This window comes from Panthera tigris, chromosome C2 (genome assembly GCF_018350195.1).
Source record: "Panthera tigris isolate Pti1 chromosome C2, P.tigris_Pti1_mat1.1, whole genome shotgun sequence".
NCBI lineage: Eukaryota > Metazoa > Chordata > Mammalia > Carnivora > Felidae > Panthera > Panthera tigris.
Window position 1 is genome coordinate 125,093,326 of NC_056668.1, and position 26,450 is coordinate 125,119,775.

The window sequence follows — 26,450 nt, forward strand, 5'->3', positions numbered from 1 at the left end:
AGAGGTTTAGATTTTCTAGATTTTCTAGAACTCACCAGCCAAGTTGACAGAACCCCCAAGAGGTTTTGGGTGAAAACAGCTTTAAGGGGGGGGGTGGCGCACATGTTGGTTGGGTATCTACTTCAGCTCAGGTCATGATCTTGCAGTTCAGGAGTTTGGGCCCCATACCAGGCTTGCTGCTGTCTGCGCAAAACCTACTCCAGATCCTCTGTCCCCACTCTCCCCCACCCTGTTCTTCCCACTTGCACTCTCTAGCTCTCTCAAAAATAAACATTTAAAAAAAATTCTTTTAAATGTTTATTTATTTTTGAGAGAGAGAGAGCACAAGCAGGGATGGGACAGAGAGAGGGAGACACAGAATTTGAAGTAGGCTGCAGGCTCCAGGCTCTGAGCTGTCAGCACAGAGCCTGACATGGGGCTTGAACCCATGAGCCATAAGATCACGACCTGAGCCGAAGTCGGATGCTCAACCGAGCCACCCAGGCGCCCCAAAAATGAATAAACATTTTTTAAAAATTATTAAAAGAACAAAAGAAACTACAGCCTCTGAGATCTGATTCAAAGAAAAAAGGAGTATAGGAACCAATCCAGGCCTGAGAACAGAAAACCCCACACCACTCTCACATTAAGTGAAGTAATACTCCACAGGTACTTGCAAACTGTTAGATTACCACATACAAAGGCCTAGGTCTTGAGGGTTAATTCTCTTCCACCATCAGTGAGCCATCTAGCTTCCTCAGGCTATCCCTAATCTGCAGGGCTGGGAGTTGTGTCCTAGGACTATTCAAATACTAGTTTGATAAATAAGGATCTTCCAAGTCCAGGATCTGCACCTGAAAGTGACTGCCTCCTTCAACTTTGTACCCTAGGCAACGTGCTTGCCTTGCTCTAGTCTCAGCTCTGCTCTACTGCTCCTAGAAATAAAACATACTTAACAAACAAGAGTTGCCATTAAACTGCCTTGCCATTAATTATGAGTCAAGGAATGTCACATTAACTTCCTTGAAACTCCATTTTCTTATTGGTAAAATAAGAGAACTGAATCAGATTGTATCAAAAAGTCTCCTGAGTTATATCAAAACTATGATCATATCAAAACTATTAACTAAATTTCTCCTTAAATTATCTGGACTAAATAAAACCAGATCTGTATTGTGTTTTCTAATGTTTTCATCATCTTAGCCCCTTGGTATTCTAGTCTTTACTCTTTAATATACTCTTAATTACCAAATCTCTTTTAAGTGTCATTCCAAGTCATGTTTCCAAAGTTGTACATATTTCCAAAAGAATACACACAGCACAGGGGACAGTGAAACTATCATTTCCCCATGCTATATAGTACAAATAAGGTTTAGATTATACCATCACATTTAGGAACCATATTCTCCTAACATATAGTAAAACATGTATGTAACGTGAAATTCAGGACATATTTAACATGCAATTAATCATAATATGAGTATTTTCACATTAACTGCTATACTTAATTCTAATTCTCCCTCATGTTCTCCATGTGCTTATGTAATTTGTATTCAAAAATATTTTCAGGGCTTTACCACTTAAGCCTTACTATTAAAATTGGCTTATATCTTTATCTTTTGGCTTATGCATGCAATAGGACCTACCAGAGAGTTACAGAGAACCAGTACACTATCACTTAAAATTCCTAGGGGTGGTGGAGCCTGGGTGGCTCAGTCAGTTGAGCATCTGTCTCTTGATTTCTGCTCAGGTCATGATCTCATGGTCGTTAAGATCGAGCCCCAAGCTGGGCTCTGTGCTGGTAGCACAGGGCCTGCTTGGGATTCTCTCCCTCTTTCCCCGCTCCTCACCAGCTTGTGCTCACTTGCAGGCATGCTTTCTCAAGATAAATAAATAAACATTAAAAAAAATTTACTAGGTGTGAAAATGCTTCCTAAAGTACAGTACTTATCTACTCCGTAGACACCTCACATTTATCCCTACAAAGTTTCTGCTTCTGTGCTCTATAATTCAGTAAACAGTAACACTATCAATCTAGTTATCTGGATTAATGAAACCCTATTCAGTCAATCCCTGCATCTCAATTGTTGTCCTTTTTACCTCCTTCATAGGACTCAAATGATTCCATGTTATCTCCATTCTCACTACCATCACCTTAGTAGTAATGAAGGCATTTGCCTCCTTAAGGTGTCTCTTGCTTTCCAGTCTTATCCGCTTCCAGTTGGAAGCATTTGGTTTTCTTCTTAGGAAAAAAAAGTATCAGAAAACAAGAATTCCTTATGTATCTGCTATCTAGACTTAAAAACTAAGTAAAAGGTCTCATATGTGTTTATTTTGAGGTATAATCTGAAAAACAAGGGAAAAAAGACTAAGAACTCTGAAACTATAATGAAACTCCCTTTTGTAAAGCTATGAGAAGATTCTGGGAAGACGGTGGCATAAGAAGCCCTCCAAATTTGGTCTCTCCACCTAGACAACAATTGTACTAGCAGAATCTGTCTAATTGAACTATTTTACAATTTTGGAGACTACCCCAAGGCTTGAAACTTCCAGAGGAAGTCTTGGACTATGAACTTTGGTTAATTTCAGGTAGCTCAGCAATGGCTAGTAGTAGCATCTTCCACTCCCCAGGCCCATGCCACGTAGCTGTACATTAGTTCCAAGAGCAGCTTTCAAGAGTCAAAATGAGCAATAAGGATCCTGTCATCCATATATCAGGGATCTGTGTTCTGACAGTTGAACAATGCTTCTGATCACTGAGGTGCTGACAGAGGCATATGCGTGCGCGCGCGCACACACACACGCGCACACACACACACACACACACACACACACACACACATGCCAATTATGTAAGCCCTTTTCCCTCAGGCTGAAGAAAATCTAATCCACAGGGCTGGAGTCTTTTTTAACCTTCTCCTTTCAGGAGCCAGACACTAAATAACTAGTAATAGGGGTATTAAGAAAGTCACCACATATATCCAGAAAAAGGCACAAGCTCAGTGAAGACCTGAGGAAAGCTTAAGTTTATACTTCAAAGTGGTTCCTGGCACAGAGACAGTTTACGACAATAAAAACAAAAACCCAGGAAACCCTGGGGAAGAGACGATCTGATTTTCAGACTTACCACATTATTAAATTCACACATTCAGTTTTCAACAACCAATGTATCAGAAGGGATACGAAGAAACATGCAAGTATGATCCATTCAAAGGGAAAAACCAATAGTAACCATCCTGGAGAAAGACCAGCTGACAAACTCACCAAACAAAGACTTTAAACAAGTATCTTAAAGATGCTTAACTAACTAAAGAAAGTAAAGAAAATGATGTGTGAACAAAATAATAGTATCCAAAGAAATAGAAAACCTAAGAAATTCTCCAGCTGGAAAGTACAATTACAAAAAGGAAAAGTTCACCAAAGGGATTTAAAGAAAGATTTGAACAGGTGAAAGAAAGTATCAGTGAGCACGGAGACAGGGCAATTGAAATTAGCAAGCCTGAGGAACACACACACGAACACACACACACACACACGAACGAACACACACACACACACACACACACACACACACACACACACACACCAATGAGAGAATAAAGGATCTGTGGGACACCAGGAAAAGAACCAACAGATGCATTGTGAGAGTGCCAAAAGGCAAAGAGGGACACTAAGGGGAAAAGAGATTATTTGAAGAAATATTGGCTGGGGCGCCTGGGTGGCTCAGTCGGTTGAGCGACCGACTTCAGCTCAGGTCATGATCTCATGGTTTGTGAGTTCAAGCCCCGCGTCAGGCTCTGTGCTGACAGCTAGGAGCCTAGAGCCTGCTTCGGATTCTGTGTCTCCCTCTCTCTCTGCCCCTTCCCCACTCATGCTCTGTCTCTCTCTGTCTCAGAAATAAACATTAAAAAAATTAAAAAAAAAAAAAAAAAAAAACAAGAAATAATGGCTGAAAATGTCCCAAATTCGGTAACAGACATGAATTTAAACATCCAAGAAGCTCAACAAACTCCAAGTAGGATAAACGCAAGAAATCTATACTGAGATATACTATAAATGAAAATATTAAAAGAGAGAATCTTGAAAGCAACAGAAGAAGTGAATGATCACATAAAAGGGATCCTCAATAAGATCACCAATAGATTTCTCATTAGAAACTTTGGAGGATGCAGGGCACCTCGGTGGCTCAGTTGGTTAAGTGTCTGACTTTGGCTCAGGTTACGATCTCATGGATCATATCAGGCTCTGACAGCTCAGAGCCTGGAGCTTGCTTCGGATTATATGCCTCCCACTCTCTCTGCACCCTTCCCCCACTCATGCTCTGTCTTCTCTCTCTCAAATATAAATAAAAACATTTTTAAAAATAATAAAAAAAAAAGAAACATTGGAGGAGATAAGACAGTAAGTAGAGTTGACCCTTGAACAATGCAAGGGTTGGGACCCTTTCGCAGTCAAAAACCCATGTATTCTGGCTTCCCCAAAACTTAACAACTAATAGCCTTCTGCTGAACAAGAAACCTTACTGATAACATAAACCGTTGATTAACACATATGTTGTATGTTATATGCATTATATACAGTATTCTTATAATAAAGTAAGCTAGATGAAAGAAAATGATAAGAAAATCATAAGAGAAAACACATTTACAGTTCTGTAGTATAAAAAATCTGCATAATAGGGAGCCTGGGTGGCTCAGTCGGTTAAGTGTCCCACTTCGGCTCAGGTCGTGATCTCACATTTGTGGGTTCAAGCCCAGCAATGGGCTCCACATGGACAGCTTGCAGCCTGGAGCCTGCTTCAAACTGTGTGTCTCCCTCTCTCTCCCTCTCTCTGCCCCTCCCCTGCTTGCACTCTGTCTTTGTCTCTCAAAAAATAAAACATTAAAAATAAATTTTTAAAAACCTGCATAAAAAGCAAAGGAAACAATCAGCAAAACTAAAAGGAAACCAACAGAATGGGAGAAGATATTTGCAAATGACATATCAGATAAAGAGCTAGTATCCAAAATCTATAAAGAATTTATCAAACTCAATACCCAAAAAACAAATAATCCAGTGAAGAAATGGGCAAAAGACATGAATGGACGCTTCTCCAAAGAAGACATCCAGATGGCTAACAGACACGTGAAAAAAATGCTCAACATCACTCATCATCAGGGAAATACAAATCAAAACCACAATGAGATACCACCTCACACCTGTCAGAATGGCTAAAATGAACATCTCAGGCAACAACAAATGTTGGCAAGGATGCGGAGAAAGAGGATCTCTTTTGCACTGCTGGTGGAAATGCAAACTAGTGCAGCCACTCTGGAAAACGATATGGAAGTTCCTCAAAAAATTAAAAACAGAACTACCCTATAACCCAGCAATGCACTACTAGATATTTATCTAAGGGATATAGGTGTGCTGTTTCAAAGGGGCACATGCACCCCGATGTTTACAGCATTGCTATTGACAATAGCCAAAGTATGGAAAGAGTCCAGATGTCCATCAACAGATGAATGGATAAAGAAGATGTGGTATATATTTACAATGGAGTAATACTCAGCAATCAAAAAGAAATGTTGCCATTTGCAACTATGTGGATGGAACTAGGGGGTATTACGCTAAGTGAAATTAGTCCAAGAAAGACAAATATCATATGACTTCACTAATATGAGGAATTTAAGATGATGAACATAAGGGAAGTAATAATAATATAAAAACAAGGAGAACAAAACATAAGAGACTCTTAAATACAGAGAACAAACTGAGGGTTGCTGGAGGGGCTGTGGGTGGGGAGATGGGCTAAATGGGTAAGGGGCATTAAGGAGGACACTTGTTGGGATGAGCACTGGGTGTTATACATAGGGGATAAATCACTGGAATCTACTCCTGAAATCATTATTGCACTATATGCTAACCAACTCAGATGTAAATTTAAAAATAAATAGAAATTAAATTAAAATTAAAATTAAAAAGTAACAAATCTGCATATAAGTTTACCTACACAGTTCAAATCCATGTTGTTCAAAGGTCAACCATAGACTGACATATTCAAAATACTGAAATAAAAAAACTGTCAACTAAAATCCAATGTTCGACAAAACTGTCCTTCAAGTTCTTGCTCAGAAAGGAAACAGCACAGATGAGAAGGGAAGCTTCTCTTGCCCTCTCCCACCCAAATCCTCCTCTTCCTAAACCTGTACAGTTTAGGTAGAGATACAGAACATGGGTTCTGGGTGGTGGGGGCAGACAGGAACAGGCAAGAGAGCTTCCCGGAGGAGAAGACTGACAGGAAGAAACATGGATTCTACTTTTGTGCGCTGCGCCCCCAGTCTGCTTATCTGTTCCATCTGCAAGGACTATTTCACAGACCCTGTCACCATTAACTGTGGACACAGCTTTTGTACTCCGTGTCTCTGCCTCCTGTGGGAAGATCCCCAGCATCCTACCTGTTGCCCTGTATGCAGGGCAGTATCTCCATGCATGGACTTCAAAAGCATTATTTCTGCTGAGGGACAAGCTCGGGCTAAAAAAGAATCAGTTGCCAAGCAGTTACCAAGGTCTGCCAGGCAGGTGTGTTGGATACACCAAGCACTAAAGAATATCTTCTGTCCAACTGACAAGAGCCTGCTGTGTTTGCAATGCTCTCATTCGCCAGGGCATACCACTCACATACACTGTCCAGTTTCACAGGTCGCTGAGCACTGCAGGGAGAAACTTCTGATGCAAATGAAATCTATTTGGAAAAACAGAGAAATCAGAGAAATATAAACAAAGAGTACAACTTACTTAGAGTATGGCAGGGTTTTGTAAATCTAAGGATGGTGATGATCAAGGCTGAATACCCTAAGGTGTACCAATACCTCCACAAAGAAAAGCAAAAACATTTAGAGAGCCTGGCAATTGAAGGCAAGATAATTTTTCATCGCCTCTGGAGAAATGTAGCTAGAATGCTTCAAATGGGGAAACTCCTGAAAAGAATCTATGAGGAGCTGAAGGAAATGTGCCTCAAAGCAGATGTGCACCTGCTCCAGGATTTGGAAGACATCATAAAAAGGAGTCAGTTAGTGCAGGCGCACTTGCCCCAGCCTGTGGACCCACAGCTCAGTGAGTGGACAATCACTGGGATGTCTGAAAGGCTTAACAACTTCCGAGTGTATATTACATTTGATGATAACATAAGGAATTACCGTGTGCCTCTGTTTGAAGACCTGAGACGTTTGCAGTGCTGTCCTGACCAAGACCTGCGCCGCAGTCCAGCGAGTTCACAGTATAAGCCTTCCTGGGCAGCTCAGGCTGCCTTCACCTCTGGCAAATATTACTGGGAGGTGGATGTGGGAAACTCTCAGAATTGGATTAAAGGACTTTGCAGGGAATCCTGGACAAAACACCATGACTTGCTGCTCAACTCTGAGGGTATCTTTCTACTTCTGTGTCAACGTGGATAACCATTGCCGTCTCTTCTCTGCCTCCCTGCCACTGTGCCACTACATTCCAAGACCCCAGGGCTTGGTAGGGGTGTTTTTAGATTATGAATTTGGTATAGTAAGCTTTGTTAATGTTGCCAAAAGTTCCCTCATTTGTAATTTCCTTTCCTGTTCCTTTTCCTTCCCTCTCAGACCTTTCATTTGTTATGGACCCAAATGATCAGGAACAGCTCACAAACCTGACCAAGGTCTTAGCAATTTTAATAGCTGGGGAGGGTTCTATCCTGGTGACTTCTTGAGTGGGGAAAATCACTGATACCTCATGGTCTTGAACTTCATTTTACCTTCAGGAGATACATTTGCTGTATTATTTTTTAAAGTGGTGACACTGTGAAAGATGTACATTTGTCTTTTCTATTTTATTGAAATAAAAGTAATCGCTTTAAAAAAAAAAAAACACTGTCCTTCAAAAGTGAGGGAGAAATTAAGACATTCCCAGATAATACTAGACAATAATTCAAGTCATATTAAGAAATAAAGATCTCAATAAAGGTAAATACATGAGCAATCATAAAAGATGGAATTATTGAAGGGAGCCTGGGTGGCTCAGCCAGTTAAGCATCCGACATCAGCTCAGGTCATGGTCTCACGGTTCATGGGTTCAAGCCCCACATCAGCTCTGTGCTGACAGTTCACAGCCTACAGCCAGCTTTGGATTCTGTGTCTCCTTCTCTCTTTGTTCCTCCCCTGCAGGCACTCTGTCTCTCTTTCTCAAAAATAAAGATTAAAAAAAAAAATTTTAAAGATGGAATTATTGAAAATACAGTCTGCAACTCTATTTTTTTGTTTTTGGTAAGATTTAAGACACTAATAAACAATTTTTAAAAACACTAGTCTAAATTACTATTATTGTAACGTTGGTTTGTAACTCTACATTTTTCCTTTCTAGAGAATAGATGAGACTAATGCATTAAAGCCCAATTTCTGGCAATAATAATTGCAATAATATTTACCATTTACAAGAGCATAAGAGCAATGGTAAATTCTGAACCACAGAATTCAGCAGGTATGCGGTGCAGAGGTGAACTTGGGGAGTGAGGAGCAGGAAGGGAGGTGCTTTTGCGAGTGGAGAGAGGACGGAGACTGGCGGGGGGGGGGGGGAGGGCAGAGAATATGAGAAAAGCACCTCTCCCCAAAAGCAGCTGGAGAGAAAGTGGAAAACTGGAAACAGCCGCAGGGGCTAAACTAAAAAGGGAGAAAGGAGAAAGGAGAAAGGAGAAAGGAGAAAGGAGAAAGGAGAAAGGAGAAAGGAGAAAGGAGAAAGGAGAAAGGAGAAAGGAGAAAGGAGAAAGGAGACGATTTAAATTCCATTAAGACTGTAAACAAGGGGAGCGCAAAGGCTGCAATTCCACAGCTTGATACCTGGCGGTGCTCTGGTGGGAAGGGCGAATCCCCAGGAACAGAGTGGGGTCCGGGAGGTTCTCAGGCCATACAGGGAAAAGCGGTTCCACTGCTGGAGGGCATTTGGTAGAGACTGTTGAAGCCACCTGATCCCAGCAGACCCCAGAAAACGGCCACATTCGCTGGTGCTGGAACAAGGTCGTTAAGGGTGAAGCCTGGTGCCAGATGTGTGTTGTGATTTTCCATAATCCCTGAAACGCTGCTGCTACACTATCTAGCGAACTTTTTCTGGGGCAGGCTGGCACCTGGCCACAGTCTCGTGGCACTGGCAGCAGCAGGGTCCAGCAAGCATTCCTGGGTGCAGCCAACATTCAACCATTGCTCATTCAGCCATTGCTCGGTGAGACCCTTCCCGCAGAGGGGCAGAATGGGTCAAAGCCACAGTCCTTCAGAAGTAAGGGGGCGGGGAAAACAGCCGCATCTGAGACAAAACTCAGGAGAGAGGTACTGCCTGGCGCCTGGTCACGGACAGTGAAAAAGCAGGAGTGGACGAAAGGCGAAGACAGCGGATGAGTGTACAACTGCTGATCCAGGAGAACAGAGCTCCAAAACTAGAGACTGGGCAGCTGGGTGGTGCCATTTTCACTGCTCCCACACATGCGCAAACGCACCTACAGCACCGCAACACTCTACCCGCAGTAGGCTAGCAGCACCATCTAGTGGAGAGCGGAGCCATTAAACTGAGCCCCGCCCAACTGGGCCAACTTCGCTCTTCAAGAACACAAGTCTCACTGCCTGCCTAGTTTATGGACTATGAAGCGCTACACAGTCTGACCTCTAAGGGAAAACGAAGTAATTTCGGTCGTACTTCAATCTGTTAGCAGGTTCATCTATTCAATTTTTTTTTTTCTCTTTTACACTTCTTTTTCTTGAATACAGAAAGAGAAAAAATTCATTTTTATTTTCAATTTTTATTAAAAATATTTTTCTTTAATTTTTATTACTATATTTTTATTTTTGTGTAAATTTTTTCAAATTCTACTTTACTTCCATCATTTTATGTTAGTCTACTTCAGTGTATTCAACTTTTCAAATTTTCAAACGACTTCCTTTTTTTTCTATTTTGTCTTTTTTTCTCTTTCTCGTTTCTTTTTCTTGAATACAGAAAAAAAAATTCATTTTTATTTTTAATTTTTTTAAAAATATTTTTATTTTTTTCTACTACATTCTTCCCTTTGCGTACATTTTTTCAAATTCTATTTTACTCCCATCATCTCATTTTAGTGTACTTCAGTGTATTCATTTTTTCAGATTCTCAAATGACTTCCTTCCACCCCCCATTTTTCCCTCTAATCTGTCAAACCACTTTCAACACCCAGACCAAAACACACCTAGGATCTAGCATCATTTATTCGATTTCTGTGTGTGCGTGTGTGTTTTTAATATTTTAATTTTAATTAAAATTTTTCTACCTCATTAATTTCTTTTCTCCCTTCAAAATTACAAAAATGAAGGAATTCACCCCAAAAGAGCACGAAGAAAGGACAGCCAGGGATTTAGCCAACAAAGATACAAGCAAGACGTCTGAACCAGAATTTGGAATCATGATAATAAGAATACGAGCTGGAGTCAAAAATAGATCAGAATCCCTTTCTGCAGAGATAAAAGAAGTAAAAAACAGAATGAAATTAAAAATGCGATAACTAAGCTGCAATCACGGGAAGAATGCAGCGGCGGCAAGGATGGATGAGGCAGAAGAGATAATCAGTGATACAGAGGACAAACTTATAGGGAATAATGAAGCAGAAAAGAAGAGGGAGATTAAGGCAAAAGAGCACAATTTAAGAATTAGAGAAATCAGTGACTCATTAAAAAGGAACATCAGAATCATAGGGGTCCCAGAAGAGGAAGAGAGAGAAACAGGGGTAGAAGGGTTATGTGAGCAAATCATAGCGGAAAACTTTCCTAACCTGGAGAAAGACACAGACATCAAAATCAAGGAAGCACAGAGGACCCTCATTAGATTCAACAAAAACCGACCATCGACAAGGCATATCATACTCAAATTCACAAAACACTCAGGCAAGGAGAGAATCAAGAAAGCAGCAAGGGAAAAAAAGTCCCTAACCTACAAGAGAAGATACATCAGGTTTGCAGCAGACCTATCCACAGAAACTTGGCAGGTCAGAAAGGAGTGGCAGGATGTATTTAGTGTGCTGAATCAGAAAAATATGCAGCCAAGAATTCTTAATCCAGCAAGGCTGTCATTCAGAATAGGAGGAAAGAGAAAAAGTTTCCCAGACAAACAAAAATTAAAGGGAGTCTGTGACCACTAAACCAGCCCTGCAAGAAATTTTAAGGGGGACTCTCTGAGGGGAGAAAAGATGAAAAAAAAAATATATATATACGTATCGATATATATACATATCAAAAGCAACAAAGATTACAAAGGACCAGAGAACACCACCAGAAACTCCAACTCTACAAGCATCATAACGGCAATAAATTCATCTTTCAGTACTCACTCTAAACATCAATGGACTCAATGCTCCAATCAAAAGACAAAGGGTAACAGAATGGATAAGAAAACAAGATCCATCTAGATGCTGTTTACAAGAGACCCACTTTAGACCTAAAGACACCTTCAGATTGAAAGTAAGGGGATGGAGAACCATCTATCATGCTAATGGTCAACAAAAGAAAGCTGGAGTAGCCATACTTATATCAGACAATCTAGACGTTAAATAAAGACTGCATCAAGAGATGCAGAAGGGCATTATATCATAATCAAGGGGTCTATCCACCAAGAAGACCTAACAATTGTACACATTTATGCGCCAAATGTGCAAGCACCCAAATATATAAATCAATTAATCACAAACATAAACTCATGGATAGTAATACCATAATAGTAGGAGACTTCAACACCCCACTCACAGCAATGGACAGATCTAATGAAAAAATCCACAAGGAAACAATGGCTTGGAATGATACACTGGACCAGATGGACTTAACAGATATATTCAGAACATTTCATCCTAAAGCAGCAGAATGCACATTCTTCACGAGTACACATAAAACATTCTCCAGAGAAGAGCACATACTGGGACACAAATCAGCCCTAAGTAAGTACAAAAAGATCGAGATCATACTGTGCATATTTTCAGACCACAACACTAAGAAACTCGAAATCAACCACAAGAAAAAAGTTGGAAAGGTAACAAATATTGGAGACTGAAGAACATCCTACTAAAGAATGAATGGGCTAACCAAGAATTTAAAGAGGAAATTAAAAAGTATATGGAAGTCAGTGAAAATGATAACACCACAACCTAAAACCTCTGGGACGCAGCAAAGGTGGTCATAAGAGGAAAGTATATAGCAATCCAGGCCTTCCTAAAGTAGGAAGAAAGATCTCAGATACACAACCTAACCTTACGCCTTAAGGAGCTGGGAAAAGAACAGCAAATAAAACCCAACACCAGCAGAAGACAGGAAATAATAAAGATTAGAGCAGAAATTAATGCTACCGAAACAAACAAACAAAAAAAAAACCAACAGTAGAACAGATCAATGAAAACAGAAGCTGGTTCTTTGAAAGAATTAACAAAATTGATAAACCACTAGCCAGTTTGATCAAAAAAAAAAAAAAAAAAAAAAAGGACCCAAAAAAATAAAACCAAGAATGAAAGGAGATCACAACCAACACAGTAGAAATAAAAACAATAATAAGAGAGTATTATGAGCAATTATATGCCAAAAAAATTGACAATCTGGAAGAAATGGACAAATTCCTAGAAACATATACACTACCAAAACTGAAAGAAAAAGAAAAAGAAAACTTGAACAGACCCATAACCAGTAAGGAAATCAAATTAATAATCAAAATCTCCCAAAAAAACAAGAGTCCAGGGCCAGATGGCTTTCCAGGGGAATTCTACCAAATATTTAAGGAACAGTTAACACCTATTCTCTTGAAGCTGTTCCAAAAAATAAAAAGGGAAGGAAAACTTCCAAACTCTTTCTAGGAAGCCAGCATTACCTTGATTATAAAACCAGAGACCCCACTAAGAAGAACTATAGACCAATTTCCCTGATGAACATGGACACAAAAATCCTCAACAAGATATTAGCCAACCGGCTTCAACAATACATTAAAAAAATTATTCACCATGAGCAAGTGGGATTTATACCTGGAATGCAGGGCTATTTCAATATCCACAAAACAATTAATGTGATTCATCACATCAATAAAAGAAAGGACAAGAACCATATAATCCTCTCAATAGATGCAGAGAAAGCATTTGACAAAATACAGCATCCTTTCTTGATAAAAGCCCTCAAGAAAGTAGGGACAGAAGGAGCATACCTCGAGATCATAAAAGCCATATATGAACGACCCAGCGCTAATATCATCCTCAATGGGGAAAAACTGAGAGCTTTCCCCTTACGGTCAGGAACAAGACAGGGATGTCCACTCTCGCCACTGTTATTCAACACAGTATTGGAAGTCTTAGCCTCTGCAATCAGACAACACAAAGAAATAAAAGGCATCCAAATCAGCCAGGAGGAGGTCAAACTTTCACCCTTCGCAGATGACATGATACTCTATATGGAAAACCCTAAAGATTCCACCAAACAACTTCTAGAACTGATTCATGAATTCAGCAAAGTTGCAGAATACAAAATCAACGCACAGAAATCGGTTGCATTCCTATACGCCAAGAATGAAGCAACAGAAAGAGAAATCAAGGAATCGATCCCATTTACAGTTGCACAAAAAAACAGAAAATACCTAGGAATAAATCTAACCAAAGAGGTAAAAAATCTATACACTAAAAACTATAGAAAGCTTATGAAAGAAACTGAAGACGACACAAAAAAATGGAAAAAGATTCCATGCTCCTGGATAGGAAGAACAAATATTGTTAAAATGTCAATACTACCCAAAGCAATCTACATATTCAATGCTATCCCTATCAAAGTAACATCAGCATTCTTCAGAGCTACAATAAATAATCCTAAAATTTGTATGGAACCAGAAAAGACCCCAACTAGCGAAAGTGATCTTGAAAAAGAAAACCAAAGCAGGAGGCATCACAATCCCAGACTTCAAGCTATACTACAAAGCTGTAATCATCAAGACAGTACGGTACTGGCATAAGAACAGACACTCAGATCAATGGAACAGAACAGAGAATCCAGAAATGGATCCACAAACATATGGCCAACTAATCTTTGACAAAGCAGGAAAGAATATCCAATGGAATAAAAACAGTCTCTTCAGCAAGGGGTGCTGGGAAAACTGGCAGCGACATGCAGAAGAATGCACCTGGACAACTTTCTTACACCAGACACAAAAACAAACTCAAAATGGATGAAAGATCTAAATATAAGACAGGAAGCCATCAAAATCCTCGAGAAGAAAGCAGGCAAAAACCTCTTTGACCTTGGCAGCAACTTCTTACTCAACATGTCTCCAGAGGCAAGGGAAACAAAAGCAAAAATGAACTATTGGGACCTCATCAAAATAAAAACCTTCTGCACAACGAAGGAAACAATTAGCAAAACTAAAAGGCAACCGACAGAATGGGAGAAGATATTTGCAAATGACATTATCAGATAAAGGGTTAGTATCCAAAATCTATAAAGAACTTATCAAACTCAATACCCAAAAAACAAATAATCCAGTGAAGAAATGGGCAAAAGACATGAATGGACACTTCTCCAAGGAAGACATCCAGATGGCCAACCGACACATGAAAAAATGCTTAACATCACTCATCATCAGGGAAATACAAATCAAAACCACAATGAGATACCACCTCACACCTGTCAGAATGGCTAACATTAACAACTCAGGCAACAACAGATGTCAGTGAGGATGCAGAGAAAGAGGATCTCTTTTGCATTGTTGGTGGGAATGCAAGCTGGTGCAGCCACTCTGGAAAATGGTATGGAGGTTCCTCAAAAAACTAAAAATAGAACTACCCTACGACCCAGCAATTGCACTACTAGGCATTTATCCACGGGATACAGGTGTGCTGTTTCGAAGGGACACATGCACCCCAATGTTTATAGCAGCACTATCAACAATAGCCAAAGTATGGAAAGACCCCAAATGTCCATCCACAGATGAATGGATAAAGAAGATGTGGTATACATATACAATGGAGTATTACTCGACAATCAAAAAGGAATGAAATCTTGCCATTTCCAACTACGTGGATGGAACTGGAAGGTATTATGCTAAGTGAAATTAGAGAAAGACAAAAATCATGACTTCACTCATATGAGGACTTTAAGGAACAAAACAGATGAACGTAAGGGAAGGGAAACAAAAATAATATACAGGGAGGTGGACAAAACAGAAGAGACTCATAAATATGGAGAACGAACAGAGGGTTACTGGAGGGGTTGTGGGAGGGGAGATAGGCTAAATGGGTAAGGGGCACTAAGGAATCTACTCCTGAAATCATTTTTGCACTATATGCTAACTAATTTGGACGTAAACTTTAAAAAATAAAAAAATTAAATTAAAAAAAATTAAATTAAATTAAAATTTAAAAAAGCGTAAGAGGCACCTGGGTGGTCAGTCAGTTGAGCGTCCAACTTCGGCTCAGGTCATGATCTCACAGTTCATGAGTTCGAGCCCCACTCTACGCTTGCTGTTGTCAGCCAGAACCCACTCTGGATCCTCTGTCTCCCCCTCTCTTTGCCCCTCCCCTGCTCACGCTCTCTCTCTCTCTCTCAAAAATGAATAAACATTTTTAAAAAAGAGGAAAAAAGAAGACATAACTAAGTGGAAAAACATCCATGTTTATAGATTGGAAGACTTAAAACTGTTAAGATGTTAAGATGTCAAGATGTCAGTCAATACTATCCAAAGCAATCTAAAGATTCCATACAATTCCCAGAATTGCAAGAAAAAAATTAATCTTCAACCACTGCATGAGTCTCTAATTTTGTTATATTAAAAACTGATAGACAAAAAGTCAAAAAATAAATAAGGATATAGAATACTTGACCAGTAAAATGAGTAAATCTAATCTGACAGCTGTATAGAGAATCTTTCAGCAAACAAAAAAATAAGGATATAATTATGTTCAAGCAAACTAAGAACACTTTCAAAAATTGATCATGCATTAAGAGTCACAAAGACACAAAATAATTTCAAAGAACTTATACCTAAGACTATACTCTCCACCCATAATATAATATTGATATTGCCAATAAAACATTTTTAAATGTTTGGAAACTTAAAAAGGGACTCCTAAACAAACCAAAAACAAAAAAAGAAAACCACACTAGAAATGATAAAATAAGAACTGAGCAACAATAAAAGTACTACATTATCAAAATGTGTAATTCAACTCAAATTATAGCCTTCTTGTACATGTAACTAAACAGCATGAATGAATATGCTTAACTAAGACATTTTTTAAAAATATTTATTTTTGAGAGTGGAAAAGGGGCAGAGACGGGGACAGATGATCTGAAGCAGGTCCCCACTGACAGGAGAGAACCCAAGGTGGGGCTCGAACTCATGAACCGTGAGATCATGACCTGAGCTGAAGTCTGACGCCTAACCAACTGAACCACCCAGGCACCACTTAACTAATACATTTTAAATCAAGAAACGAGAAAAAGACAACTAAGTAAATCAAAAGAAAGCAGAAGTGTATTAGTCATGTTTTTTTTTTTTTTCTATATTTATGATGGTCTGACATAGCAGGGTCCTTTGGACCCAGAGAGGGACTCTCCCTCCCAGGTTTACCTAATGCCTAGATGACAATTTGCCTGAGAGCACATTTCTGATACATAACCAAGTAATCCAAAGCCTATACCCCCTACCTATCATCTCCTTTCAAAAATTCTCACATACTAAACCTGTATTCCCACTGTTCTAACTCACCCTGGGGCCAGGTACTAGACAGCCAGAGACAAATCCTATCACCCAGAGCTATAAATTATTCAAATTATCCAAACCTCAACTTGCTCAGGCTTGCCTACCCTGCCTCATCCATTCCTTCCCGCTTAACCACAATAAAGGCTCTGGACATGCTTTCCCCTTGCTCCTTCTGCCTCCTGACCAACCTTGGTGCTTCTCCATGTGGCACCATGATGTGGAATGCTGTGTCTCCAGTTGCTAGGAAACTGAGAAAAATCTTCTTCCTTCTGACAGTCATTTCTATTCTGTGGGTCTTACTCTACCTGATTAAAACATCCTGGTTATATTTCAAGATAATCCCAGAGAAGGGAAGAATTTCTCAAACCTAAGAATCAAAAATTATTACCTAAAAGGAAATAAACATGGAAAAGATTGAAAAATGAGTACATTAAATCCTCTTCTTTCCTTCAAATAAGTTGAGAGACTTAATCTACACTGATTTTAAGTGCAGAGTTTAATAAGGGGTGCCTGGGTGGCTCAGTCAGTTAAACATCCGACTTCAGCTCAGGTCATAATCTCACAGTTTGTGAGCCCAAGCCCCATGTCAGGCTCTATGCTGACAGAGCAGAGCCTGGAGCCTGCTTGGAGTTCTGTGTCTCCCTCTTTCTCTGACTCTTCCCCACTCACACTCTCTCTCAAAAATAAATAAATATTTTTAAAAATAATTTTTTTAAAAACAGTATAGAGTTTAATGAGTCTTTTTCTGGGGGGGGGGGTGATCAAACCATTTTATTGAGGAACTTTGGAGAAAGGTTCAAGGGGAGGAGGACAAGGAGATCGTTATGTCCCTGGCCCAGGCAGATCTTCCCAGCTTCGCAGTCGCTGAAAGATCTAATGAATCTTAATAAATGTACAAAATACATTTTGTGTTACATTTGTGTAACTTATACCACAATGAAGCTCTAAAACATTTTTATCGCTCAAAAAGTTCCCTTGTGCCCCTTTATAGTCAATCCTCTCCCCCTAGCAACTACTGATGGGCCTTCTGTCACTATAGTTTGCCTTTTCTTGAATTCCTTATAAATAAAGTCATACAAGTGACCATATTAAAATTTAAAACTCACGTTCCTCAGATCCTTGTTATCAAAAACATCAATTTACTTTTTGAAAAATATAATAAAAAAGCTTACTAAAACTGAAAAAATTCTAGTAGGATTAGGATCACTGCAAAATACACACAGCAACTTATCAGACATAAAGCTGATCAGGTGGCGTAATGGGGTTGGGACTCTAGCACTGTGGAAGGCAGCAGAATTTACACTTACTTAAATGATATTGCCTTCCCTATCCAAAGTGTCCCTCAACAGTACCTCTGCCCAGAACCATCATCCAATGGCTTCAAAATGCTTGCTTTATCAAAATCCATCTCAACATCACCCCAAACCAAAAGATCTATTTAATGGTGAAGCATATGACCATGGCATCCAGTGGTCCTACCACATATAACATCACCAAGAAACTGTCAGACTAATAAAATGATGGAATGGTATACTAAAAGTTCAGCTAAACAGTCACCTTGTTGGTCTCCTAGGATGCAGTATATGCACTGAACCATTAGCTATGGTGTTATATCCCTAATATCTAGGATACATAAGTCCAGAAACCAAGGGGCACAAGTTGGATCGACACTTTCCACCATCAATGCCAGTAACTCACTTGTGGAATCTGAGTTTCCCCTTCCCATGATTTACAACTTCTCATATATTAGAAGTCCTGAGGGTACTGCTTCCACCAGAGGACAGTGAGGGTTCCATTAAACTAAAAAGGTATGACCACTACTTGGTCATTTTGGGCTCCTCATGTTGATAGACTAGCAGGCAAAGGAAGGAAAAACTATACTAGCAATGATAACTGACTCTGATTGTCATTAGGAGTTGTACACAACTGGGGTAGGGAACAGTCTGTCTGAAACTCAGAATGTTTCCATACTTGGTATTACAGTAAACAGAATGTTGCAGCAACCATGGCTCAAAAAGGGTAAGGCAACTAAAGGCTCAAATCCCTCAAGAATGAAAGTCTAGAAGTCACAAGCAACTTAAAGTAGCTGAACTGCTAGCCTAGCATAAGGGAAATAGAGAATGGGTGGTGAAAGAAGGAAATTATGAATACTTATTCCTGCTTCAATAACAGATGCAGCAGCAGGCAGTACTAGCTTGCACCAGTAACCCTTCTTAAATTTCTGTTGAAGAGCCTGCAGTGAATTAGATCCAAGTAGATCTGAGCAGAGCAAGAAGTAGATTTGTGGTAATTTGCTAAACAGCAGTAGGAAACTAATACACTAGCATCAAAGGATAGGCCAACAGCAAGAGGTGGATTCTGTCAGAAAGCTCTTCTATTTCACCTTCATGCTGTCGGTCTCTCCTTTGATGCTAGCTCTAACAGTAGTCTCCTACTGCTGTGTAACAAATTGCCATATATTTAGTGGCTTAGAACACAAATTTGTTATCTTAAAGTTCTAAAGATAAGAATTTCAAAACAGGTTTCACAGAACTACAAAGTCTGCATTCCTTCAGGAACTCTAGGAGAAAATGCATTCCTTGTCTATACCAAACTCTAGAAGCTGCCTATATTCCTTGGCTCTCAGCCACCTCATGACAAATCTCTGCTTCCATTATCATATCTCTTTCTTAGACTGACATTTTTGCCTCCCCCTTATAAAACAAAGCTCTTTGTGATTACACTGGGCCCACCCAGATAATTCAGGAAAATCTCACTATCTACAAAGTCTCTTTTGTGACATATTCACGGGTTTAGAGGATTAGGATATAGACATCTTTGGGAGATCATTATTCTGACCACCACACCTGTCATAAGCTCAGGCTAATGGTTCCAGGTAAGTTTTGACTTATTCCCCACACAGAACACACTGGGATTCGTTTGCTTTCTGCTCTAGGGCTCTTTTGAGGCCATGAAGTGAGACAGCACAAGGAACCAACCCACTTGGCTGGCTCTTGTGTGGAATCTTAAAGTGGTGAAGAGAAGGCAAAAGATTTTATACTACCCCAGGGCAACTGCCAACTAATGGAGAACAAAAGCAGGCAACAGTTTACTCCTGTCCATCCATGAGGAGACAATTTGAGAAGCACCTATATTCTCAGAAGTTCCCACTACAACTGAGCCCTAGTTGCCACAGCAGTGAGTAATTCAATAATACATTCTTGTACTAGCTTTCCTTCTTATTTACCCTGGTCCTTTATTCTTGTTCCCTAGGATCACCTGTCAAATAAATTACCTGCACATAACTCCTTGCTTTTAGACTACTTTAGGGGAGATGGTGGGGAGGAAAACTAGTGAACACAGTTAGGTAAAGAGTTTTAGACACATCGATGGGAAACACAATGATTTAATAAAATGAAAGCTACAGGGGCGCCTGGGTGGCTCAGTCAGTTGAGAGTCCAACTTTGGCTCAGGTCATGATCTCACTGTTCGTGAGTATGAGCCCCACGTTGGGCTCTGTGCTGACAGCTTGGAGCCTTGAGCCTGGAGCCTGGAGCCTGGAGCCTGGAGCCTGGAGCCTGGAGCCTGCTTCGGATTCTGTGTCTCCTTCTCTCTCTGTTCCTCCCCTGCTTGCGCTCTGTCTCCCCTTCTCTCAAAAATAAAGATTTTTAAAAATTTAATTGATAAATAAATAAATGAAAGCTATATGCAAAGTAAGGGATCTAGTCTTGATACTATCATTCTAAAACGGAGTCAAATCTCTTCGCCAAATTTTATTTATCAATTGAAAAACAAATAGTTTAACTTCTATGATTATAGTTCATTTCACCTCCAATTTTTTTATGATACAATGTACAGCATTAAGATTGCTTAAAGAGGACAAGAGAAAGACAGAGTTGTGAGATTATCACCAAAGAGGCCATCCAAGGAAATTTTTGAAATAAGCCAGTCAGAAGGTAATGTGGTTTGGATTTGAAAAGCAACAGAGAAACCAGAACCTTCATATACTGCTAGTGGGAATGTAAAATGGTACAGCCAATTTGGAAAACAGCTCAGCAGTTCCTCAAAGTCTAAACATAGTTAACCTTTAGCCTAGGAATTCCATTCCTAGTTATATGGCCAAGATAAATGAAAACATATATTCACATAAACACTTATAAAATGAAGTTGGACCCTTACCTTACACTATAAACAACAAGAACTCAAAATGCATCAAAGACACAAATAAGCTGCAAGCATAAATCTCTTAGAAGAAAACAAGGCAAAAGCATCACAACACTGAATTTGGCAGTAATTTCTTGGATCTGACTCCAAAAGAACGGGCAACAAAAAAAATAAACTGGACATCATCAAAATTATACTCTTTTGTGTATCATGTAATGGGAAATAATATTGCAAGTCATACATATGATAGGGGATTAATATCCAGAATACATAAAGAACTCTTATAACTCTACAGCAAAAAACCAAACAATCTAATTAAAAAATGGGCAAAGGACTTGAATAGGTATTCCTCCAAAGAAGATATACAAATGGCCAATAAGCACAAAACAGGATGTTCAACATCACTAATCATTAGGAAAATGCAAATCAAAACCATAATGAGGTAACATATCAGGACAACTATTTTCAAAACAGAGAAAATAAGGGTTGGAAGACATGGGCAAATTAGAACTCTTATGCACTGCTGGTAGGAATGCAAAATGGTGCAGTCACTGTGGAAAACAGTTTACCATTTCCCCAAAGTATCAAAAATAGAGTTATCATATGATCCAGCAAAAAAAAAAAAAAAAAAAAAAAAAAAAAAAAAAAAAAAAAAAAAAAAATGAAAGCAGGGTCATGAGTAGATATTTACACACCCATATTCAGAATAGAATTATTCCTAATAGCAAAAAAGCAGAAGCAAACAAGTGTCTATCGATAGGTGAATGGGTAAATAAAATGTGATGCATACAATCAGTGGGATTTATCACTAGCCTTTTAAAAGAAGGAAATTTTGACACCTGCTATAATATGGATAAACTGTGATGACATTACATTAAGTTAAATAAACCAATTATAAAAGGACAAATATTGGATGATTCTACTTATATAAGGTTCCTAGAGTAGTCAAATACATAGAGACTGAAAATAGAATGTTGATTGCCAGGGTGGGTGCTGGAGGAATGAAAGAATGGGAATTTAGTGTTTAATGGATAGAATTTCATTGAAGATGAAAAAGTTCTGGAAATATATGGTCATAATGGTTGTACAACAGTGTGAATGTACTTTAAGCCACAGAACTATACACTTTATGTTATGTATATTCTACTACAATAAAAAAAATAAATGTTCATAGCAGTATTACTCATAATAGTAATAGTTTCTCCCATAAAAGGGAGAAACAACACAAATGTTCATCAACTGATAAGTAGATAGATAAAATGTGGTATATCCAGGGGTGCCCGGGTGGCTCAGTCAGTTAAGCATCTGACTCGGTTTCAGCTCAGGTTTTAGGAGTTCAAGCCCTACACTGGGCTCTGAGCTGAAAGTGAGGAGCCTGCTTGAGATTGTTTATCTCTCTCCCTCCCTCTCTCTCTGGCTCTCCCCCACTAGAGCTGTCTCTCTCTCAAAATAAATAAATAAACTTTAAAAAAGTGGTATATCTATACAATGGAATATTATTTAGCAATAACAAGGAATGAAGTTCTGATACATGTTTTAACATGGATGAATCTTAAAAACATTATGGTAAGTGACAGAAGCCAGTCACAAAGGACTACATATTGTATGATTCCATTTACATGAAATGTCCAGAATGAACAAATCCATAAAGACAGAAAGCAGATTAATGGTTGCCTAGGGCTGGGAGTAGGGGAAGCTAAAGAGTGATGACTAATAGGAATGTGGTTTCTTTAAGGTGTGATGCAAATGTTCTAAATTGTGGTGATGGTTGCAAAACTCTGAAAATACTAAAAGCCACTGAATCGTACACTTTAAATGGGTGAATTGTATCTCAAAAGAGCTTTTTTTTTTCTTTTAAGCCAACAGACCAACAAGTGACTGAATGGAATTGTAAAATGAAGCAAAGGGATAAATAAAAGATAACTAAGAGAGGACAGAAACACCAGAGTTTAAATTCTTGCTCTGCCATTTATTATCTGTGTGACACTGAGCAAGTTACCTAAACTCTCTGAGCTTCAGTAACATCTACCTATGGGTGGCTATGAAAACTAAACAAAATAATACATAAAACACTTAGTATAGTAACTGCTATATGGCTGTCCTTCCCTCCCTTATCCTCCTACCTAATGCTAAAAATTCCACCACCAATTGTATGGATATAAATTCAATGATACTTATATGTGAATTTTACAATTAGGAAGCCATGTCTCCCCTGGGTAGCAAATAACCTAAAAGTCACCAATTATATTTTAATGGCAAAGCTATTTTATTTTATTTTAATTCCAATATTGTTAACATATAGTATAATATTAATTTCAGGCATACAATATAGTGTTTCAACAATTCCATACATCACCCAGTGCTCATTGCAAGTGCACTCCTTAATCCCCATCACCTATTTCACGGATCCCCCTACTCACCTCCCTTCTGTTAACCATCAGTATGTTCTCTATAGTTAAGAGTCTGTTTCTTGGCTTGTCTATTTTTTTTCCCTTGCTCTGGTTTTTTTTTGTTTGTTTGTTTATTTATTTTTGAGAGAAAGAGAGAGCACAAGTGGGAGAAGGGCAGAGAGAGGAGACACAGAATCCAAGGAAGGCTCCAGGCTCTGAGCTGTCAGCACAGAGCCCAAGGGACTCGAACTCATGAACCATGAGATCATACCTGAGCCAAAGTCAGATGCTTAACCAACCGAGTCACCCAGGCTTCCCTCATTTGTTTTGGTTCTTAAATTCTACATGTAAGTGAAATCATCTGGTATTTATCTTTCTCTGACTTTTTTCACTTTGCATTAATGCTTTCTAGCTCCATCCATGTCATTGCAAATGGCAAGATTTCCTTCTTTGTAATGGCTGAATAAAATATTCTATTGTATCTATATACCACATCTTTATCCATTCATCAGCCAATGGACGCTTACATGACAAAGCAATTCTCAACTGCTAATTCACAGCAAGTTAAAACCCAATGCAAAGGAAAGATAAATTTAAACAGCTCTTTTCACCAATTATCTCTCAACTTCTTTATGTCTCCCCTTGTGTCTTCTTTCTTTACCTATTTGCCTTCTACCTTATCCTTTATTCCAAAGTTTTATTCTTAGACTGCTACTGATCATGAGAAAGGCAACATCTTACTTTTTTCCATTATAATAGATGTTAAGATATGAATATATTTCATATATAATGACTGATGATACAAGATATGATATAGTACCAAACTCTAATCAGCTAACCCACCCAAGTACCCTAAACAAAAAGATGAACAAACTTTAAAAGATGAGAATAAAAAGGAATGCAAGAAAGCTTCCATTTTCCCTTGTGTTAATGACTCTCATACTTGTTCAGCTGGAGATAGAATCCTGCAACAATTGGAATTTCTCCATACTATCCACAAGTGAAGTTCCACCACCAAAAAGAGTCAGATGCTTTAAGCTGGTATTAGTGCAATCTGACATATTAAACTATGCTTCCAATTTAAATATACTCTATATTTAAATATACCTCCATTTAAATGTTAAATAATAATTTATTCAAACTATCTTAAAGGACAATGACTTTCCAAGGGGCATGTGCATTATAAATGCTTCCAGAATAAGACTGAATAAACCGATATGGTTAAGAAAAATAACCATTGTGATGACACAATTCCTACTAAAAACATTTCAACAAAAATTCTTAAGTGGTATCTCTATATAAACTTTTAGTACAATTTTAACTTACTATAACATTTAAGAATATAACTCTAAAGTTGCTACAGAAGACCAGTACTTTTTTCTCCCTCTGCAAACTCCTTAATGCTCCTTAATCCCTAACTGTACTGTCCCATTGTATTTTACTTCAAAATGTTTATTGGACATGGTGCATGAATTTAAGTATATTAAGTGTTTTTAATACAATATATTAATAATCCTCACAACAATCTTAAGAAGCAGGTATTAATATCACCATTTTATAACCTTAATGAAAGGTTAATGAAGGTTCTAACACTTTAGAACCTTCAAATATGTATCACAAGGAATAGCCATACTAGAAGCACCCAAGCTAACCATCACTCTTTCCTGAAACTCTTTTCTGGTTTCCTTAACCCTATACTAAATTGGTTCTCTTCCTCCCTCTCCACCTACTCCTCCTGGTCTCTATTTGTGGCTCCTCTTTTTTCTCCCCTTGAGTCATTTGCTCTTCTCAATGTATACCCTCCCTCCCAACAGATCTTCTATTTGTGTGTGTGTGTGTGTGTGTGTGTGTGTGTGTGTGTGTGTGCGTGCGCGCAGAACGGGCAAGCATGAAGGGGGGGAGGGTGGAAAAACGGGGAGGGGGAGGTTGAGAGAGACTCTCAAGCAGGCTTCACGCTTAGTGCAGAGCCGGACACAGGCTCAATCCCACAACCCTGGGATCATGATCTGAGCCAAAACCAAGAGTCAGACGCTTAACTGATTAAGCCACCCAGGTGCCCCAGATCATCCATTTTTATGGCTTCATCTTATCACTATTGGCCGGTTGACTCCCAAGTCTGCAATTCCAATTGTGTTCTCTAATCCAAACTACTATTCCTCAACATTTCTTCTTTCAATACCTCAAATTCAACATGCAACAATCCTAACCAGTTATAATCTCCAAAAAGCCAACTCTTCTAACCTTCTTACTCACCTCTGGTAATCACAAAGCATCATCATCCCATTCACCCAGACTCCCCCGCTTAAGTCACACAGCAATTTCTGTTGTGTTTTCCTTTGAAATGTCCCTCATTCATCCTTTTTGGTTCCACTGATACAGACTCCACTAAAACCCAAGTCCTCAGCAATTCATCTAAATTATCATGAGCTCTTCGTTATTATTCACTCTGGTCTCTCCACTTTGGTTTGTGTATAATAAATAGTCTTTCATTCATACAACACACTTATGAAATGACTAGCATATGCTAAGTACTGGCTGGGCAGCAGAAATTGAACAGTGAGAAAAAAAGACATCTCTTTCTAGCAGAGGACACAGGAAAAGCAAACAAAATGTTCACATAAAAAATTATAGATTGTGACAAATGCTATGATACATACAAACACATTGCTTTCGTAAGGGACAGAACTAGAAGGGCTACTTCAGAAATTTAGTTAGAGATGGAATTTAGCTGACATTTTAAGATGAAAAGGAGAGAGTCATGTAAATATTTAGAGTTCTCTAAGCAAAGGAAACCACAAAACACATAGGTTCTAGGAGGGAAAAAGCCTGGCGTGTTTTGAGAAATGACCTAGTCTAATGTGGCTTGAGAATAATAAAGGAAAAAGTGATACAAAGTAAGGATGAAACAGACATAGGCCAGTTTTGTTCTATGCATTAAAAAAAGTCCTTAGGGGTACCTAGGTGGCTCCCTCAGTCAGCTAAGTATCCGACTCTTGGTTTCGGCTCGGGTCATGATCTCACACAATTTGTGAGTTCAAGCCCCACATCAGGCTTTGTGCTGACAGTGCGTTGCCTGCTTGGGATTCTCTCCCTCTCTCTCTGCCCCTTCCCTACTCACTCCTTCTGTCTCTCTCAAAAATGAACCTTAAAAATAAATTTTTTTAAATAAAGTTCTTAAACAGTTTTAAGCAAGAAGTTCTAATCTAGTATACA

At 38.9% G+C, this 26,450-nt stretch overlaps 2 protein-coding genes across 5 annotated transcripts in view; one reads left to right on the plus strand and one right to left on the minus strand.

The window, feature by feature from the left end:
- Positions 1 to 26,450, minus strand: part of NCK1 (NCK adaptor protein 1) — an 88,447-nt gene that overhangs the window by 44,556 nt on the left and 17,441 nt on the right. Inside the window, exon 1 of one of the 4 annotated variants that reach the window (XM_015539930.2) lies at positions 6,417 to 6,700. The exons of the other annotated variants lie outside the window; for them this stretch is intronic. The gene's annotated coding sequence lies outside the window, so the exon portion shown is untranslated. Of the gene's footprint in view, positions 1 to 6,416; positions 6,701 to 26,450 lie in introns of those variants that run through there. 4 annotated transcript variants of the gene reach the window in all.
- LOC102955137 (tripartite motif-containing protein 77-like) lies at positions 6,268 to 7,614 on the plus strand. The gene is given in 3 exon segments (XM_015539903.2): positions 6,268 to 6,715; positions 6,718 to 7,396; positions 7,398 to 7,614. Coding segments are annotated over 3 exon segments (1,344 nt in total).